This window comes from Manis javanica, chromosome 1 (assembly GCF_040802235.1).
Source record: "Manis javanica isolate MJ-LG chromosome 1, MJ_LKY, whole genome shotgun sequence".
Lineage (NCBI taxonomy): Eukaryota > Metazoa > Chordata > Mammalia > Pholidota > Manidae > Manis > Manis javanica.
Genome location: NC_133156.1, coordinates 224,641,756 through 224,661,957, shown reverse-complemented (window position 1 = coordinate 224,661,957; position 20,202 = coordinate 224,641,756). Strand labels below are relative to the sequence as shown.

The following is a 20,202-nucleotide window of genomic DNA, read 5'->3' as shown; positions in this document are numbered from 1 at the left end:
ACAATCATCAACTGAAATGAAAACCACACTTTCTCAACAGAAAAATTTTTAGCTAAAAGATACTGAGGGTTACTAAATCTAAAAGAATCTTGTAACAAACTCTTGTATGCTTAAAAAACATCAATATGCCCTAGCTGCAAACTAGATGCATCCAACTAGGAAAGTAACACTGTATTGAAAGCCAATAGTAATTATTATTAAGCTAAAGAAAGACATGTTTTTATTGTCATCTTTATTCAAGTATTTCACAGCAGTTATATTACAAATTACAGTAAATGTTCAAAATTCCAGAATTCAAAAATTAAATAATTTACTTCAAACTAATGTAAAATGAAGTCAAATGCAAAACATCAATTTAACACAATTCTAAATTAAACTACAAACCCAAAATAGACCATAGTTGATGAAGTCTACTTTACCTACAAAGTAGACATACATGACTGAAACCAAAGTAGACTCTCAAAGTCTAAATAAACGAATGTACAAAATACCAAAGATACAGGTACAAGCCCAAATTCAAGCTTACAATGTGATTAAAAATAATAATTATAATAACAATGGCATTCAGCTACGGAACCTGACACTGAAGATACCTATTGAATAGCACCATAGCTGAATCAACTTAATCAAAAACTGGGAAGATATTATCACCCCACTCCCTAAAAATAAAATCCAGTAAACCTACAAATAAATTGGCATATGAGAAAAATCAAGTCATGAAAGGACATATAAAACAACAACAAAAAAATTAATCACAGGGGAGATTCAAGCTCAAAAACACAATTCACTCCACAGCCATCAGTTTCAACCCTAGTGCGGTTCCATCACCTTCAAAAAGCTCCCATGGTCCCCACAGCTGAGCATTTACTATTGTTGGGCTGTGCTGTGATACATATTTTACTGATCTGAGAGCAAGATTTTACACAGGAGCTTATCATTTATAATGCTTACAATAGGAAATAAGAACAGAGGTCAATTTGTACATATTTTTGCCAATGCTATACAGCAAAAATTAAGAACTTACAGAAAGGTAAACAAAATTGAGTTCACTTGGTTAATTTTACAAGCTGCTTTAAACTATATAACCACCAGATATCTGTAAAGTAAGCAAAACTGGTATAGTGTGTTTCTTCCTTGGGGGGAAAAGGGGCTGGCAGAGGTGATAAAATTTCAGCTCACTTTTCTCCCCTTGGCATTAGATTGGCTTTCTCTTTAAGACCTAAACTGTTCAAAGTGGCAGTTCCTATCATAATGAGGTTGCCTCCTACTTCTCCATGTATATCAAGGTTAAAATTAAAAAACTTGATCTTTTGGAAGCATTTGAATGCTAAACATAAATTTCCCTTGTCAAACTCACTGATGGCTAGAATTTTAATTAACCTGTACAAATTTAGTAACCTACTAACAACGTGTGCGTTTTTTTTTTCCTTTCACAAGTGCTGCTGTTACTTGAACAGAATGCTTCTGAATTAGAATAACTGGAATAAATATTTAAAAAAAAATAGTGCAGCAAGAACCTGAGACTTGCAAAAAACCCTTTTACCAGAAACTTGCTACAAAAAATCTGCTACATCTTATTTCATCAAATCTTTAAATTCTGTAACAACTTCCATCAAAATACAAAATGCTAAATGTATTAGACAGTAAAATAGTTTGAACTGGTATGATGGTAATAAATACTAAAGAAAGCATGAAAATCCTCCCAATAATCAAATTAGAGGTTTCAAATAACCTCTCCTTTAAAATGGTTCATCATTAATCGCACTTGCCCATCTTAAAAATACAGTGTGTCTACATGGGTAGCATCTTGAATTATATGACTAACTGATATCATGAAAATTTCATAGACTAGGTATAAAGAAAACAAGTGGCATTTTAAAAAATTAAGCTAGAATTGGAAGGCATAAAATGTTAATGTAAATGCACAGAAGCACTAAGATTACTGCAGTAGCCTATAGCCAAAGTGTGCTTTCTGCACTGGCATCTGGCACACTCCAAAAAGAGCCAGAGACAGGAGACAAGTACCTTAGCTTCAGCATGTAAACGGTGGCAAAGTGATTACAGGACTCTGTAAACACTGTTGGTAACTAAAATACAAAAAGCTGAGGTAGCTCAGTATCTCTGCAGTAGTCCAAGACCATTTGCTCTCATTAAAACCCAAACTACATGTGTTGCATATATTGGAAAGAACCTGCAGCTAACAGCTATTATGAATGAAGATATCAAGCCAACTTGTCAAAATTTTCTACTTTTTGTTTAAAAATCATTTGATAAAAAAAGTCACTGCATTCCCTTTGCCTCTTTGCAACTGCCTAGACTGTCTCCAAATCTGTAAAAAAGTTTTTGTAAAACTCGTAACCCATAATTAATTTTAGGTAAGTACAATTTACAGAAATCACTCAAAAAGATCCAAAATTGGTTCCAATCAAAATGAATAGTTCAGACCGTAAGGTTGGGGTAAGGGATTTAAATATTAATACTGCTATTCACAGACCATACCAGAGCTCACTTGCAACTATGCACATAGAAAATGAATTTTATGGAGCTTCTGACAAATTCCTCTTTTCTGTCCATTTGGCAAGTCCTGGCTTTAAAACAAAACAGCACAATATACTACACATGAAAATCATTTTCTCTGGGAAATCAAACATGAGTAACTATCAAATTGCCACTGATAGAAGAAAAGAAATGCCACTATCTATTTATTTTCTGGTCATCACTGTCAGAACACCAAGAAGTATTTTGGTAGACTGTGTATTATTTGTTGTTGTTATTGTATTATTACATGTTTCTTAAGTAGAAACAGACCATACAGGAAAGCTTACCATTTTAGTATATTATGTGGCTTAACAAGTATCTTCATTGAGTTTTGAAAACAAGATAGGCATTTTATACCAAAACACTAGTTGCCTCCTAATGACACAGTATCAAAACTTATTTTCAAGATTGTGACTGAAGAAAACATTCTAATTCATGTTACAAACATGCCCATCCTTTTCTTTAGCCTTATCTTTCTCAAATGAATAAAAAGGCACATTAAAGGCAGTTCTAAAAAGCCTAATCTAATTTCATCCAGTTTCTTCAGTTTCCTACCAGAATATACCACAGCCAACTCTAAAACAAGTTTCAGTTCATTACCCAGAGGAAAAAACAAAACCAAGATAGAAGGCGTAAAAAGAAGAGAGAGAGGAAAAAAACAAACAGGTTGCCCACTGTTCAAACAATTAAACACAATTAGAACTGCCGATCAGTTTCCTCATGTTTGCTGGTCTGCTCCCTAAGAGAGAAGTCTCCAAAAGAGAGTGCACGAAAAGAGGAGCAGAAGTGAGAGCAGTTTCTGTAGCACCAAAATCTCCAATCTGTGGGGCTGTATTTTTTATTTGTGGAAAATACAACACATTTCTGAAGTTCTGTTTGGTTCTTGTAGGCTGGTTGGTTTCAGGTACCTGAGACAATAGCACCAAATTCAACAGAGAGAAAAGAATGAGTGAGAGAGCACTTTACACCAAGGCTCTGCACATAATTGGTGCAATTTGAAATTGAATGGCTCAGAAGACTGCTCTGTCAGGAGCAGATTGGAGAGGATAAACCACTCATCTTGAAAAGTTCATAGGAATGTCTCAAACATAAGAACTGTTTTTTCCATCTCCTATAAAGGGAAAAAAATGCATGTTATCAATTAAGACAAGACAAAAGTATAATGGAAAATTTCACTTTTTAGAGAAAGACTTCTTGAATACAAGTTAAGCTCTAAATACTCCCTGATTACAACACACCATACCTACTCTGCAAGACTGTCTGCCCCAGACACTTCCAAATGCCTTCTATTTTATATTTAGCCTCATGAGGATGACGCTAGTGACACTCAGGAGTACTTATGCAAGATATTGTATTAAGAAACACACACACACACACACATTGGATACAGGCAGCCTCACTCCAGCACCTGAGCCATTCCTTACTCATTGTATTAGACTAACTCCCAAAGCAAAATGAATGTATTCAGTGTAGTAAAACTTGTACCAGAACTAGAACGCACCCTGATCCCATTGTCATTCAGGTGAATCAGAGCTAGAAGAAAAAAGAAGCCAGAAAGAGTGACTGCCATCCCCACTACCAGGAATGCCACTCACTAGTGATTCTGTTTTCAATCCCTTCCCTCCCTAAATGAGGCCCCTAGATTACAGGATTCCAAGTCCCACACTGAAAGATATTTCACTGCTGAAGACTATTCAAATGCCTTCAAGTGAACAAAGAAGTTGTAGAATAAAAAAAGAAATCTACCTCACACATTTCTTTCAGATGACAAACAGCAAATAAGTCTAAAATACTTGGTTTCCCTTTCCCCTTTCAACCACCTCCAAAGATATTATATTCTACATTTCTGCAGAATCAATAGGCCATATTAAGAGATCAAAAAGTTCTGATATATGATCAATCAAAATCACTCCGCTAAATGTTTCATCATATAATTACTGAGTAGGGAGAAAGTCAGGTTATAAAACAATATACAATACAATTCCAATTTTTAAACTTATGTTGACTTACATACATGCTATGTACATCTAGACATTTTTAAAGGATGGAAGACATTCCAAGACATCAACACTGACTAGTTTCCCCTAGATGGTGGGATATGAGTGATGTTTGTATTTCCTCAATTGTGCTTTTCTGTTATCGCTACATATTGTATGATGGTATAAATATGTAAAAATGTGATTACAAAGTAACTTTTAAATGCTTTTTCTTTGATTCAAGTCCGAACTCCTTATTACAAATGAAAAATAACCACATCCTCTACATATAAATCTTTAATATGCTAGAAATGCTCTTTGACAGCAGAGACTTTTTTGTCTTACCCATTTTTTGCATCCTAAACACTTAGAACACTATCAAGATAACCAATAAATATTTAATAACTAGACCACCAGAGAAACTAAGAAGCAAATTAACAAAAAGCATCTAAGTGTCTACCCACTGAGCCATTTAGTGGGTAGTGAGGGTTCACATTTGCTCAGGTGACTTTAGAAAGCAGAAATGTGGCTTAATGATATAAATTATATGAACAGAGATACAAGCTCATATTTTTAAGAACTTTTATATGGTCCAGAGTTGTCTAGAAAGGGAATCTCTAAACTGTCTAAGCAAAAAGGCAATCAACCCTTTATGTGGCTATTTTACAGGACTAGATCTGATTAAATAAAATGACTTTTAAGTTCTCTTCTAATCATTAATGGGTGACAAATAGGTCTCAGTGCCAACTCCTTTTTAATCAACAGTGGCCACCTAGGGAGCAGTGGTAAAGACAGTGACACCATGCCCACATTCTACTGATATGTTTAATTAGTGATATCAGCGATAATCTAGGGAGGGAAGAACTGTGGTAGCTATTCTGTGTATCTGCCAACCCAAAACCATGAACTCCTGTGTTTTAATAAACAAAGAATCCCAGATTATTTCTGTCCTGAGACAAAATGGTACAGAAAGGCTTTGCTCTTGAAGCTATAACTTAATGATTCTTCTAATGTTAAATCTTCTAAACATTCTTCAGTTACTTGCTAAGATAGACTTTTTTCTTCTTTTCTTTAGGACAAATAAAAGTATGTATTTGTTTATCCTACAGATGAACTGAGTACTTACCTCTACAAGTTGTGATTTGTCATAATCTTTGCGATGACGATAGATGCACTGACTAAGAAGAGAATATAGTCTCTCAAATTGATCAACTGCCAGATTGTTGCTTTTATCTACCAACAAATCAAGCAATTTCTAAGAAAAAGTAGAAGAAAATAAAATAAAATGAGGTTTGATTTCATTGTTCAAACTGAAACAGTTACATTCAAACACCCAGGCAATAGAGATGTCTATGGTCTAACAGTGACACCTGAAGATTCCAGTTTATTTAGCTTATTACCAAGACTTGTATTTCTAAACCCTTCAAAACACACAAACTCTTTTTTTATGAGAAATCCTAAGGCACTTTTACATTCTTAGGGTAAAGCAAGAGATTATCAAACTCGTTTTATTCAACTGCCTACGAACATATTCAAATCTCTTTCCACTCATTTAAACCTGACTGCGAATAGCTAAACGTACCTTCAATCTCTCATGATCAACTATAAGAGGTGGCACAGGCTCAGACGGCTCTTCTGGAACCAGTTCCAGGCTTGTTGTTTTTGCCTGCTCTAAAATTAACTTACGGTATTTCTTTACTTTAGTAGTACCTACAATTGAGAAAAAAAAAATGCACTGCAGCAAAAAAATTTAAGGAAAATCAGGCTTAAACAATTACAGATTATTTTACACACCACAAATCCTCTTTGGAATAAGGGCATAGTCTTTAAATACAGATAATTTTTTTTGGTAAGAATAAGTAACTCAAAATCAAGAGAACTAAACCACAACTAGGAAAGCCAAGTCACACTAGCTCATCTAATAAACATATCCACTAAAAGGAAGAAAAGCAATCCTCACTTCTAGGCACTCACTCACGGTGTTCACTCTCTTTATGATAGCCATCATTTAAAAATTTGGAGCTTTCAGATTTGCAAACAGGGAAGCAACATAGAAAAGCAGATACTAACACAAAGTGAGGCCAACTGTGTACATATTTGCCTCCTAACATAAAATACCTTCCTCAACACTGCCTAGAATCCTATTAGAAATTGATCTGGGTTATATAACATTTTTTCTTAATATATAAACCCATTAAAAGTATATGCAAAAAGGAAAAGCATATGCAATAGGGCTAGTGATCTTTCCTACCTTAGGGTGAATTAGTATAGTATAATCTAATTACTTTCCTCTCAACATCATGCTAAGAGCAGCCATACTGAAAAAACAGAAACTTTGAGGCAGCCAAACATGATTTGACAGCATATTAGGCACTTTCTGAGTGGAGAGAGTAGGTGGACCATCAAGCTCTATGTTTCTAGGTAGGACCTTTCTAAGATAAGGCCAAGGGGAAAGGAACCAAAAACAAACTTGGATTGTTACAGAACTTCATCCAGGACTTGGCCTGTGTCAGGACACTCATCAACCTCCCTCCTGTATTAGTCCTCTTATCCCCAAGTCTTTGAACAATCCCTTTCTCATCAATCAATGCCTATCATATAGATAGTGAAAGAACCAAAAGTTGGTTCCAAAACATCCCATGATGTACTAGAGAAATTATATATTTCAGATAGCCTTTAGAGTGAAAGCCTTTTATTTATAATTCAATTAACATATGCTGAATATTTTTAAGACCATATAGATTCTCATTACGACATCAATGGAGTTCTAGAAACCTGAGAACTTGGATTAGGAACATTAGGTAACACTGCCCTGACAGTTACACATGAAAACTTTTACATAACAAATACAAAGGTAAAGCTTTTACATAACAAATATCTTTAAAGCTTTTAGATCACCAATTGAACATAATATTAAACCTTTTCTGCAAGCTTACTAAAATCTCATAGCAAAGTAGCATTAAAAAGGATTCCTCCTCCCATGCCCATTCTGCCTCATAATACAGATCTCTCCTCTTTTTCCCACTCTGCTCCATTCATTATTAACCCTAGCTTTAACACATTTTTTTAAGTTCCCAGAATAAATACAGGCATACTTCATTTTATTGCGCTTCACAGATAATGTTTTTTTCTTTTTTTAAAAATTGAAGGTTTGTGGCAACTCTATTAGTACCTTTTTTCTAACAGCATTTGCTCACTTTGTGTCTCCATGTAACATTTTGGTAATTCTTGCAATACTTCAAACTTTTTTCTAATTGTTATATTTGTTATGGTGACCTGCGATCAGTGGTCTTTGATACTATTATTGTTTTGGGGAACCATGAACTGCACCCATGTAAGATGGCAAACTTAATAAACACTGTGTGTGTTTTGACCGCAGATGTGGGGAAACAGCAAGAGAACTGGAATTAAAAGTGGAGCGTGAAGATGGGACTGAATGGCTGAATCTCATGATCAAACTTTAATGGATGAGGAGTTACTTCTTATGGATGAGCAAAGTAGTTTCTTGAGATGGAATCTCTTCCTGGTTAAAGATACTGTAAAGGTTGTTGAAATAACAAAGTATTTAGAATATTATATAAACTTAGTTAATAATGCAGCAGCAGGGTTTGGGAGAACTGATTTCAAACTTGAAAGAAGTTATACTCTGGGTAAAATGCTATCAAACAGCATCACATGCTAACAGAGGAATCATTCCTGAAAGAAGAGTCAACTGATGCTGCCAACTTCTGTCACCTTGTTTTAAGAAACTGCCATAGTCACCCCAACCTTCAGCAATCACTATCCTGATCAGTCAGCAGCCATCAATACTGAGGCAAGACCTTCCACTAGCAAAAAGATTGCAAGTCACTGGAAGTTCAGATGATGGTCAGCATTTTTTAAAATAAAATATTTTATTTAAAAATAAAGTATTATTTAATTAATTCATGTACATTGTTTTTTAGACATAATGCTATTGCATACTTAATGGATTACAGTATAGTGTAAACATAACATTTATATGCACTGGGAAACAAAAACTTTTTGTTTTTGACTCACTTTATTGTAGTGGTCTGAAACCAAACCCACAATATCTCCAAAGCATGCCTATACTGTTCTTAAAACTACTTTCTATTATTAAATACTGAAGAAAAATAAAGTCTCAACAGGTAGCATTTAAGAATACTACATCCCTCCTTATCTATTAGAAGAATTCTGTGACTTTGAATAATACCTTCCTACTTCCTAATTCTGCTAGAGGGCTCCAAAACTTTCCCACAGAGCTCAAATCCCAGGCTATAGCTATACATACTCCACACAATTTAGAAAGCATGATACAATTTCAAGACAGCCTAGCATAAAGAGTACATGTTCAGGAAGGAAATGTATATTGAACAGGGTAGGTCTCTAACTCACCCTATTCCACTCTGGGTCAACTAGTAATGATAAACAAAAGGGGCTAGAAACCTCAACTCCTCCTTTCTGCTGCTTCTTGAAAGAATCACACAGCCACTGAAGTCAGGAGCTGGCAGAGTGCTCTGACTCTGCAAGAACAAGGTAAATGTGACAGTGAGGGTTCTGCTGTTTTCCTTCACCACAGGCCTTACAAAGCAACGGAACCTCTTAGACTAAACATCCCTCAGATTCAACTAAGAGTGATTGCCTGGAATGAATGTAACTCAGTATGTGTCAGGTACCAGGAGAGGTGATTAATATGCATGACTTATTTTATCCCTGCAGTGAGACCATTCTCAAGTTTAATTTAGAAGATGAAAAAACAAGGATAAAGAATGTAAGTAATTGACTCAAAGTCACATGGTTATAATGAACAGGAGTGGTAATTTAATGAGGGCCTGTAGGACTCTAATATACATACTACTATAGCATTCAAGTCTTCTCAACTCCTCCCCACACCCCAATATTTCTTGTTAGAATCCCATCTTCTTAATACCCGTGGGTTTACTCAGCTGTTAGTCATAATTCCTTAGGATAGGGATGATACTCAGGTGGGGGCAAAAGAGTAAACAGCTAGAAAGGCAACACACTCTGGGCCATAAACCCTCCGAAACTTCCAATAAAATCTGCATTGTAAATGTGGACACTTTTCTAGGGGTGAAAACTTTCAACAGATTTTCAAAAGGGTATAATTATTTATCAACTACTGCTACTAGGGACCAGACACAATACGCAATGAATTAACTCTGGATTTTAAACCTTCAGAATGTTTTTTTAAAAAATGAGCTCTACCTTCTTTATCCAGTTCTGCATCTTTAACCTCCACTTCTGGGCCAGGTTCCAACTTCTCACTGTTGCTACATTCTAGTGTCTCTAGTTTCTCAGGATCATCTCCATGGTTTTCATTAGAAGTTTCTGGGTTTTCTTTTGACTGGTCCTCCAGAATCTTTTGTTCAGAACTATACTTATCTCCACTACCACAGAAAGAATTGACTTCGGCTTTGCCATTCTGACACTCCAGAACTGGTATTCCTTCAAAACTGTCAGTGGAGGCCTCACCATTTAGACAGCTTCCTTTAAGGAAAGGCTCTTTCCTGGATGTCTGCTCTGGATTTAGAGAACTGCTGCTATTGACAAGTAGAGACTCATTTGAACTTTCCTCTTCTGTAGATGCAAAGTTCTCTTTTGTGCCTGCTCCATTGTTAAGCCTCTGCCCCTGGTCCATGTCCATGATGTCACATGATGATTCGTCATTGGTCATAGACAAGTCTCCAGTCTCTTCTCCATTTTCTTCATGGTAGTCAGTGCTTACCTCAAACTCTCCATTCTCTATCAATTTCCTGTCCTCTGTGTGGTTCTCATAGTCTGCAAATTTGGTATCCTCTTCATCTTTTTTTAAATTATTGACTTTCCTTTTCTTAATAATTCCTTTACCCCACTGTGATCGCCGCCTTGATTTTCTCCGAACTCGAACTATTTTACAAGGAAGGAAAAAAGATATGTAGAATTTGGAGTGCAATGTTTGTTTTACAAATGTTTGTTAAATAAGATCCAAAAGAAAACAGCCATACCAGTGTAACACACAAACAGAATTACTTAATTCTTGGCATTCATGCTGCTGAATCCCTACAACCAACATTACAAGTAGCATGAATATGACAGTCAGGGATGAACTCTGAAGAATGAAAACTTTTAAAAACTAATTTCCTGTATGAGTTTACTTAGCATAAACTTTTTCTATTACTCCAGATTCTACTTACAGCTGTTCTTAATTCCTAACATCGAGGGGCCAAATATAAATACGCACATTTAGGGAATGACAACATTACTGGCGGCCTAGAAGGTGTGGAACCATAGCCCTGGATTTCCACCAGGATGGTGAGTGCTTTGCAAGCAAGATCACCCAAAAGCTCCTAAATCATGAAAGGAAACAAAGGCATGACCCAGTATACTGAGACAAAATAGTTGCATGTATCCACACAAAGAAATCTCCATTTCCAAAAGAAGGAATCACTGACAATGAGTACGGTCATGGATAGAAGCCCTATGAAAGTTACGTGCAGAGACGGGTTGGCCAGCTATCAGCCTCCTCTACCTAAATGGTTTATCTAGCAGGATCAGTTTCTCATAAAGTTATGTACATATGTAGAAAAGCTAAGTCCTCTGCTATCAATGCAGCAACAACATTAATAAGACATTTCAGATAAATGCTTCATCAGTTATATAAAAGGAGAAAACTACACGAGTTGTAGGGAATATACTCTGAGACACTAGAAACTATCATGAGCTTTATGAGTCGGCAGCTGGTACTTCAGGTCATGACAGATTTTTAATTTCCCATATATGTATAAGAAGGAGTTGGTTACTCAAGTCTACTTCATTGTCCTTACATAAGCAAAGAAATAATTTAGATTTTGCAATTTAGGACAGTTACATAAGGAAATCTTAATATAAAAGTTGTTAAAATTTAAGCTAACTTACTTAAGCTAGAGATTCAGCACTTCCTGTATATAACACCAAATTATTATTAATTTGTTGAAAGCCATCAAAGTAAAAATAATTAATGTTCTGAAGCTATAAAAATAATGTCAAGTTTGGCCTAATTTTTAAAAAGACAATAAATGTATTTTTAATACATCAACGTTGAAAACCTTCCTGGACAAAGACATTTTAAAAAGAAAATACAAATATGAAATCACTAAGTGTAGACTGTTTAGTCTACAATTTAAATATTGCTTTTGAAAAACAAATAGAAGGCAATATGGTGTTATGACAACCCTTGTTTCTTATATCCCACCACTTAACATGAACTCATGATCTATCAAAAGTGTATACTGTGTCTACATACTTTTTTCATCCTTACTGAGCCTCTGGTAAAGACACCAAGGTATTCACAAGAAATGGACTTCTTGTTATAAATACTACTTTTTTTCTTACTTAAAAATAAACCTACTCAAGGTTTCTGAAATTATTTCTAAGATTCAAGTTATTCATTCACTCACCTCAAAATACATTTTGCCTTCAAAACTGTAATATCATTAGAAACACCTTTCCATGTCTTTTCCCCTTTTAATTTCTATTTATGCAATTTGCAGGTACAAGGTAATTGAAGTATTAGTCTACTGCTAAAAGCTGCACACAAGTCAGTGATGAGCATTCATAAGCATTCCATTAAACTGTATGAAAAACTAATCCAGTTCACATTAAAAATGAAAGAAAAATATTCAGCTTGTTATTTCTCTAAAAGGTGGAGCTGTTAGGTTTTTACTACCTGAAAAGTTACTCCTGACAGTGTGACCTCACTTACTGTCCAACCATGTAGCCAGAAGTGTTAAGAGGTCCCCCATTTTTCTTTCCTCACTAAGCCATGGAACTCTTACAGCAAATAGAGGCTAGACTCAGCTCAATCAAAAGCCAGCTCAATTACGTGATACATATACACTAAGCAAAGGCTTAGAAGCACTACTGAGGTTAGTTTACTTCTAATGCTTTCATCCTGGCTAAGAAAAGAGAAAACGTTTTTATTTGTGAGCAGGTCAAAGTAGAGATATTTTCCCCTCATATAATTATTTTTAATGGTTAGTATGACTTTGCTAAAATAAGAGAAAATGACCATATAAGCTCCATAAGAATAGGATTTTTGGTTTAGTCACTGCTACATCTCCCCAACACTTGGCATATCGTAGGAGTATACATTTATGGAACTAATCTTTAATATGTCACTTCATTTTTCAGGGGTGGTCTGTGTAAAAAGCCCACTTACGGGCACAATCCTTAAGAGTTAAGTTTTATAGCCTCTCTTGAGCTTATTTCTAAATCTAAGACCCTAAGAAAGCAACTCTCCTTTAGGGACATTTAGATTTATGATTTAAGCAAGTTAAAACAGACAAATGGAAGTCACATATGCCATCTACTGGTAAGAGAAAACAAATTCATATTTGCAGATGAAAGCAACATTTTAAATAGTTAAAGGAACTTACACTCTTAAAGCCAACAAGCAATGTGTTTTAGTTAGTAAATATTTATATCAGCTACAGAAAATGTAAAGGATTTCAAGGTTTAAATTATAGTGCTGTTATATGATCCAGGTCATGATTTAAGGTACAAAATGTAAGGTACGAGCTTTAATCAGTTTCATGGAACCAAATGCACCATTAAGTCCTTCAAAAGTTTTCCCACAAATGCCACTTATCACAAGTGACAAAAATGAGTATGGTTCCTTCATTCTAATTCAATGACATTGGTGAAAGAACATATTATGGCCAGCTTTAATAGCAATTGGAGCATTACTAGCACCTTTATACCAGAGCTGCATGTGTTTTCCAAGGATGGCTATCTTCAGTGAAATATAAGGACTCTATTAGAAAGATGCTGTGTTTATTAACACTTGTCTTTTATGAATTTAATACATCACCATGACTGAGGAAAATGAAGAAAACCTAGAACACTGAATTTTCCCTCTCTAAATAAAATCTAACTTAAAACTAGTAAAGAAGGCTGTATAGATTTTTCAAACTGAGCACAGAAAAATCAACTTCTGTCAAGTCAGTCACTCTTCTAAGTGGGAGTTTCCCTCTCCACCATCAAGAGAACATCCTGCATAGCATACAGCAGCAAGAGGCTAGGACTGGAGGCAGGGGTGACTAGAAGTCTACTGGCTCTGCGTCTCTATCCAAAAATGAAAGTTTAAAACTGAAATATTCAAACCTAGTTCAATTACAACAACAAGTCCTGAATGTGGGTAGAAAAGAAGAAATAAGGCAAAGGAAATACATTCAGCATCTTACCCTACAAGCTCTTCAACCTCCGAAAAGAGGAATTAAAAGAGCTGTGGGAAAACAAAAGCACTTGGTCTATGTTCCCAATTCCCAACAAAAACCTGCGTCATTCTCAGCTGTTTCCAATACTGGACACCATGATCTCAAATACTCACATGCACATTTATTTGCAGAGTTGTGCCAGGCATCCATTGGGTTTCTTTGTTTGTGCCGAAATGCCTCTTCAACTCTAGTTTCTGTCTTCCTAGCTCCAGTACCAGGAGGATTTATTTGTTCTGCAGTTACCGATAAGCCTGCAAGTAGAAGATAAGCAATACCTATTTAAGTATTCCCAACTAGATAAACCAACAAGTTCTAAAAAAATGTCTGAAATAGAGAACTGAGTTTTTAAAGCCATTAATTATACCTGGACAGTTATTTGGATGAAAATAGTATCTTTTGTTTTAAGATGGGAAAGAAAAACTAGATATAAAAATCCTAAAAATAAAATAACCCAACAGGCTACACTTACATTTAATCCCCAAAACGACCCAATGTTTACTTATTTTAATTAGCAAAGGGATGCATTTCACATTTTTATGACTGTGAGACAGTAAGATTATATAGTCTAAAAGTAAGTATTTCTGCCATCTTAGAATGCGTAAATGTTTACTGAACCACTAAACCCTATTCACAGGAATTGTTTCCATCTGATAATACCCACTTGTCACACCACACCAAGTTTGGTTTTTAATCTTCTTAAAAGTAACCATTCCATCTAAATTTTCTTCAATAGACTTCTTTCTTCTACATGGTACTTGTATGTTGAGGTTTCTGAAGATTTTTTCTGGAATCCTTTTTCTTCTTACTCTAATCTACATCATCTACCACAAACTATCATTCATGCATTTAGCTTCTACTACCATTATATAATAATTATGAAATCTACATCTTTAGCCCAAACATCTCTTGAGCTTTTTACCCATATGTATGACGTCCTATTTGATATCTCCAAATGGATATACTAAAGATAGGTCAAACTAAAGATAACTAGTTTACCTTTCCCCACAAAAGACCTGATCATCCTTACACATTCCCTATCTCGATTCGTGGTATTAGCGTGTATTAAGTCATTAACCAGTAACATGGTAGCCAATTTTGACTCTTCCTTTCCTTCACAATGCTCTCCACCCCCACAGCCACATATCCCATATTAATCCTATCTCTATTCCCACTCTGGACTACTCCAACAGCTGACCCCCACCCCCATGCTATGCACCCCACCCCCATGTTACGCACCCCACCCCGGCAGCCAGGCCATAATGCTTTACTGAGATACAATTTATATAACATAAATATTACTCATTTTAAATGTACAACTCAGTGATTCTTAGTAAATTTACAGAGCTGTGCAATCATCGGAGCAATCCAATTTTAGGTAACTAAACCAGACAACTACTACTCTTTTTGTCTCTATAGACTTGCCTTTTGTATAAATGGAATCATTTAATAGGTGGTCTTTTGTGACTAGATTCTTTCACTTAGCATACCATGTATCAATGCTTCATTCCTTCTTGCGGCTGAGCAATGTGCCACTGTACAACATAACTTGTTTTGCTTACCATTCACCAGCTGACAGACATTGGGGTTGTTTCGAGTTTTTAGTGACTGAATAATGCTGCTATGAACATTCATGTACAAGTCTTTATATGGGCATTTTCATTTCTCTTGGGTAGTTTACTAGGAGTAGAACCACTGGGTCATATGGTAAATGTTATGTTTTACTTTTAAGAAACTGCCCAACTGTTTCTAAACTGGCTCCAGCAGTTTTTTAACTGGTATCTTATCTTCAGATCCTGTCACATTGAGACCTTGGTATTTCCTGCTGCCAAAGCAATTTACCAATTCATTCTACTGTTTAAAATACTTCAAATTGGATTCATATTGGCTATGGCAATGGTTCTCAAACTTCAGTATACATAAAAACCATTTGAATAGTTTATTCAAATGAAGATTGCTCCACCTTACTACTCTCAAAGAATCTAATTCACTAGGTCCAAGGTACTGTGGTTGTAATAGGCACACACATTTTGAAACAATGACCTACAGGATAAAGTCCAAGCTCTTTAGCATGGGATCAATTCATTCAAATATTTATAGAAAACTTGTTGAATACTATATAGTTCCAGGGATTGCAGCAGAGCAATGAGCAAGACATCCACAGCACTTGTATTTTACATAAGGAAGAGAAAGAAACAGCAAAAAGCAACAAAATGCTCTGTGACCTGTATTACATTAGGTGGCCAGGGAAGGCCTCCCTGAGGAGATAGAAGAAAAGCTTCCTAATTTCAATGCCCTGGACCCAGATCAACTCTTGAGCTTTATTTCCCACCATTCTGTACATCTTTAGCAATACGAGTTTGCAGTTCTTCTAATATACCATGTTGTTCTACTTCTCTGTGCTTCTAGACACGCTGTTCGCTGTGCTTACAAACACTTCCTCCTTCTGTCACTGCCTCCCTTTCCCTACGTCACTAGAGATAATACTCCTGTATTCATTCTATAAACTCTGATCAAAATGCTGCTTCCCCTACTAGAGGCCTCTCTCTGTGCTATAAACACACTTCAACCAGTGTATATATTACACTGTACTTGAGTTATTTTACATTTCTCTCTCTCTCTGACTAAAGTCTGAGTTCCTCACGAACAAACCACGTTTGCCAAATCTAGGTCTATGTTTCTATTAATGAAATTATACATAAAAAAAATTCAGTAGGGAGAAAAAAAGCAGTACTCCTAAAAATTTTTTTAAAGGGACCAGTATTAGATAAAAGTTGATGAAAAATCAACACTTTTCAGATATGAAAGCCAATCTAAATCCTTTAAAAACAGAAATCAATAATCAACGAAGATGTTACTTCTGCAAAAGAAATTTCACTAAGAAGTGCTTTTATCCTGAATTTTGCACTGTCACACTAGAACTTTCAAAGAAAGTAAGTTTTAAAATATCTTGGAGTATTTACATGACACATAATTAGTATCAGAAATTAAGCAAAAGCTGTGCTTCAAAATATATCATTTTCATAATACCAGCAACCCAAAAGACACATCATCCAATGACTTTTGGTCTTTAGTAGCAAGTTCATTTATATAACTTGCCTCTTTTTATTCTTGCTTCCTTAATTTCTTCACAGAGTTTATTAAATTCTGGGTCCAATTCAGCCGCAATGATGGCATGTGCAGTGTCCTTCAGGGTACAAGCTCTGTGCCTGATTATTTTATCTGTTAAAAAAGTTGATACATATTTATCATACATACAAATAAAATAACATTATAACAAAGGACATCTAAAAAGAGAAGTACAAGAATACATTTAAATAAAATTGCAAAATGAAATTGTAAAACCATCTAAGTGGGAAATAAGTTCATTTAAATGATGGGTAAAAAAATAAGCTACTCAATCAAGTTGACAATTCCCTAAGAACTGCACTTCTAGAAATCCAAACTACTAAGCCTATTTAACAAATCATTATCTCAAAGATATAAGGCTTTTTAATTTTGAAAACAAAATGTACGGTTTTCAATAAAAATTTTAAAAGACTTAGAGGATATTCACCATATGTCCAGCACCAGAGTTGCCATAGATGGATACTGAGAATTCAGAAATTCTTATGTAATTTTTTCCATAAGGGAAAATTGGTCAAAACTGTGCTGAAGAATATAATATATCCTAAGTAAAGATGACCCATTAAAAAACTGTGACAAAAATAGACAAATACAGGAAGACACTGTAAGCTAAAGAATGCAAAATGGCATATAAATTGTAGGTAGATCCAAGAGAAAAATACACCCTTACAAGTAAGCTATACCTACAACTAGTACTAAAACAAGAGTCTTGCTTTACACCAGAAGTCCTCATTCATAAACAACACAATGTAAACCATGCCCCCTAGAGTTATGCAACTCCAAGATAGTAAAAATCAAGTAAATATAACAAGGCCAACTTAGTTTGCAATAATATCAGGAACTAGAGCCTGAAGTCTCAAAGTAGCATCCGATTTTCATCTATAGTAAAGACACAAAATGTAGACAAAGATAACCTCATTCTATTTACAACTTTTATTAGAAAGCCATTAGAGTTCACTGTGGAAATCTTATAAAAATAAATATGTGGCACCCAAAAGGCAACCAAAGGTTTATTTCCTTCCAATAATTTTCTCTAAACGTTAATTTAATAAATGTGATTGTCAACTGTACCAGGAACTCAACCAGGTGATGGATGGCTACATTGTTAGTGAACAAATTTCATCTGCAGGCCGCAAAAGTTCTGAGGTAAAAAGATCTTGGCGATTTCAAGAAAACTGAAAGGTAGCCTGGGTGGTCAAAACACAATAAGCAAGAGGCAAATGAGAATTCAACCCCTCTTAACAATTTTAGATTTGTATCCTAAGAGCAGTGAAAAGTCATTGGAAAGACCTGAGCAGGGTAAGCAACATGGTTTAAAAGATCATTTCTGGCTACTATCTGGAGACTAAATGAAGGAGTCAAGAACAAAACCAGGGATCATCATCAGAAGGCTCTCAGTGAAAGAGGACAGCTAACTGAATGAAGGTCCTGGTGGTGGTGGTGAAAGAAGAGAAGAGAACAGACTTGAAATGTGTTCTCAATGACACAATCTGGTGAAGCAGGCTGGTAAGTACCAAGGATGATTCCCTAGCTTCTTGAATGAAGTGTCTCTTATAAAGATGCAAAAAACTAAAGAATAAATATAGAGGGAAGGAAGAAAAGAAGTTAAAGATTAGCCTTGGTTTAAAGAGTTTAGTTTTGATACACCAAAAAAGTATCCAAATGGAGGTATCATGTAGGCAAAAGTTTTTGTAGGCCTCAACAATTTATGACCAAAATACCACAATGACTGTATAATCTGCATTTACTATTTAACACACTGTATTTCCCTAAGTAGTATATAAAAAATAGATCTACAATAGACATTTAATAAACTGCACATGTTCAAAGTACACATTTTGGGGTATTTTGACATTAAGTATACATCCACATCATCACTATAATCATCAAAAGTTTCCTTGTGCTCCTTTTTCTCCCTCCCTTCACTCTTTCCCTCAACCCTTCATCCTCAGGCTACCACAGATCAGTATTCTATTACTATAGATTAGTTCATATTTTCTAGAATTCTATATGTAGAGAATTATATCTTCTCTCTATATAAAATAGTATATATGTATATAATTCTTATACATTTATAAATATATAAATGTAAATGGAACTACAAAGAACACATGCTATTTTTGTCTGGATTCTTTCACTTGGCATAATTATTTTGAGATTTGTACCTCTTGTTGTATGTATCAATGCGTCATTTCTTCTTACTGCTGAGTAATACTCCACTATTGGATATAATGTAACCTGTTTATCCATTCATATGTTGATGGACATTAGGAATGGTTTTGGGTTTGGGTTATTATAAACAATGTCACTCTAAACTTTGGAAAACAGTTTGGCAATTTCTTAGAATGAAAAACATACACCTGTTATATGATCTAGCCATGCTATTCATAAGCATTAATTCAAGGGAAATGGAAGCATATATGCATAAGACTTGTTCATGAGTATTTAGGGTGACATTCTTTCTGTATAAAAGCCCAAACCCAGAACCATTCCTAATATCCATCTACATGTGAATGGATAAATAAGTTATGTTATACTCAATAGTGGAGTATTACTCAGCAGTAAGAAGGAATGGAGCATTGATACATGCAACAAGAGGATGAATCTCAAAATAATTATGCCAAGTGGAAGAATCTAGCTGTGTGTATCTGCTCTCACTGGGAAAAGTGTATCACTTAGGTCAAGCTGGTAGATAGGGTTATTCAAGTCTTCTGTATCTTTACTGATTTTCTGTGTACTTACTCCATCTAATTTTGAGATACTGGTATTGAAATTTCCAAGTTTAAATACAAATTTCACTATTTCTCCCAGCAGTTCTATACATTTTTGCTTAATGAATTTTTGAAGCTCTGTTATCAGAGGCATAAATGTTTAGAATTGTTAGGTCTACTTGATTATGAAATAACCCTCTTCATCTCAGATATTAGTCTTTGGTCTGAAATCTACTTTGGTATTTCTATAACCCTTCCAGTTTTCCTTGCTTGGTATAAGTATACCTTTTTCATGCTTTTAAGTTATCTGTAGCTTTACATTTAAAGTGGGTTTCCTATAAAAGAACCTCTTTAACCCATTAGATAGCATGTCAGTTTCATAAAGTGGGTTTCTTATAAGAAGCACACAATGACTTCCTGCTTTTTTATTCAATCTGACACTCTGCCTTTATTTGGGATGTTTAGGCCAGGGGTCAGTGTAAGAATACAGTAATTTATCCTCCATTTACCCCATGGTCCCAAGCACATAAGCCAGTGAGAATTATGCCTGGACTTGCCTGGGGCTTGCCTCACCTTATCTCTAAACATCCCGATCCTCCC

General features: G+C 35.2%; 1 protein-coding gene across 2 annotated transcripts in view; it reads right to left on the bottom strand.

Annotated features, from left to right (window-relative positions):
* Nucleotides 1-215: 215 nt before the first annotated feature.
* Nucleotides 216-20,202, bottom strand: part of ATAD2B (ATPase family AAA domain containing 2B) — a 149,663-nt gene continuing 129,676 nt past the window's right edge. For both annotated transcript variants that reach the window (XM_037005564.2, XM_037005565.2), the window contains exons 23-28: nucleotides 16,865-16,987; nucleotides 13,882-14,019; nucleotides 9,741-10,421; nucleotides 6,097-6,224; nucleotides 5,641-5,769; nucleotides 216-3,649 (exon numbers count right to left, since the gene is read on the bottom strand). In XM_037005564.2, the coding sequence (XP_036861459.1) occupies nucleotides 3,608-3,649; nucleotides 5,641-5,769; nucleotides 6,097-6,224; nucleotides 9,741-10,421; nucleotides 13,882-14,019; nucleotides 16,865-16,987 (1,241 nt within the window). In that variant the 3' untranslated portion in view covers nucleotides 216-3,607. The remainder of the gene's footprint in view (nucleotides 3,650-5,640; nucleotides 5,770-6,096; nucleotides 6,225-9,740; nucleotides 10,422-13,881; nucleotides 14,020-16,864; nucleotides 16,988-20,202) is intronic.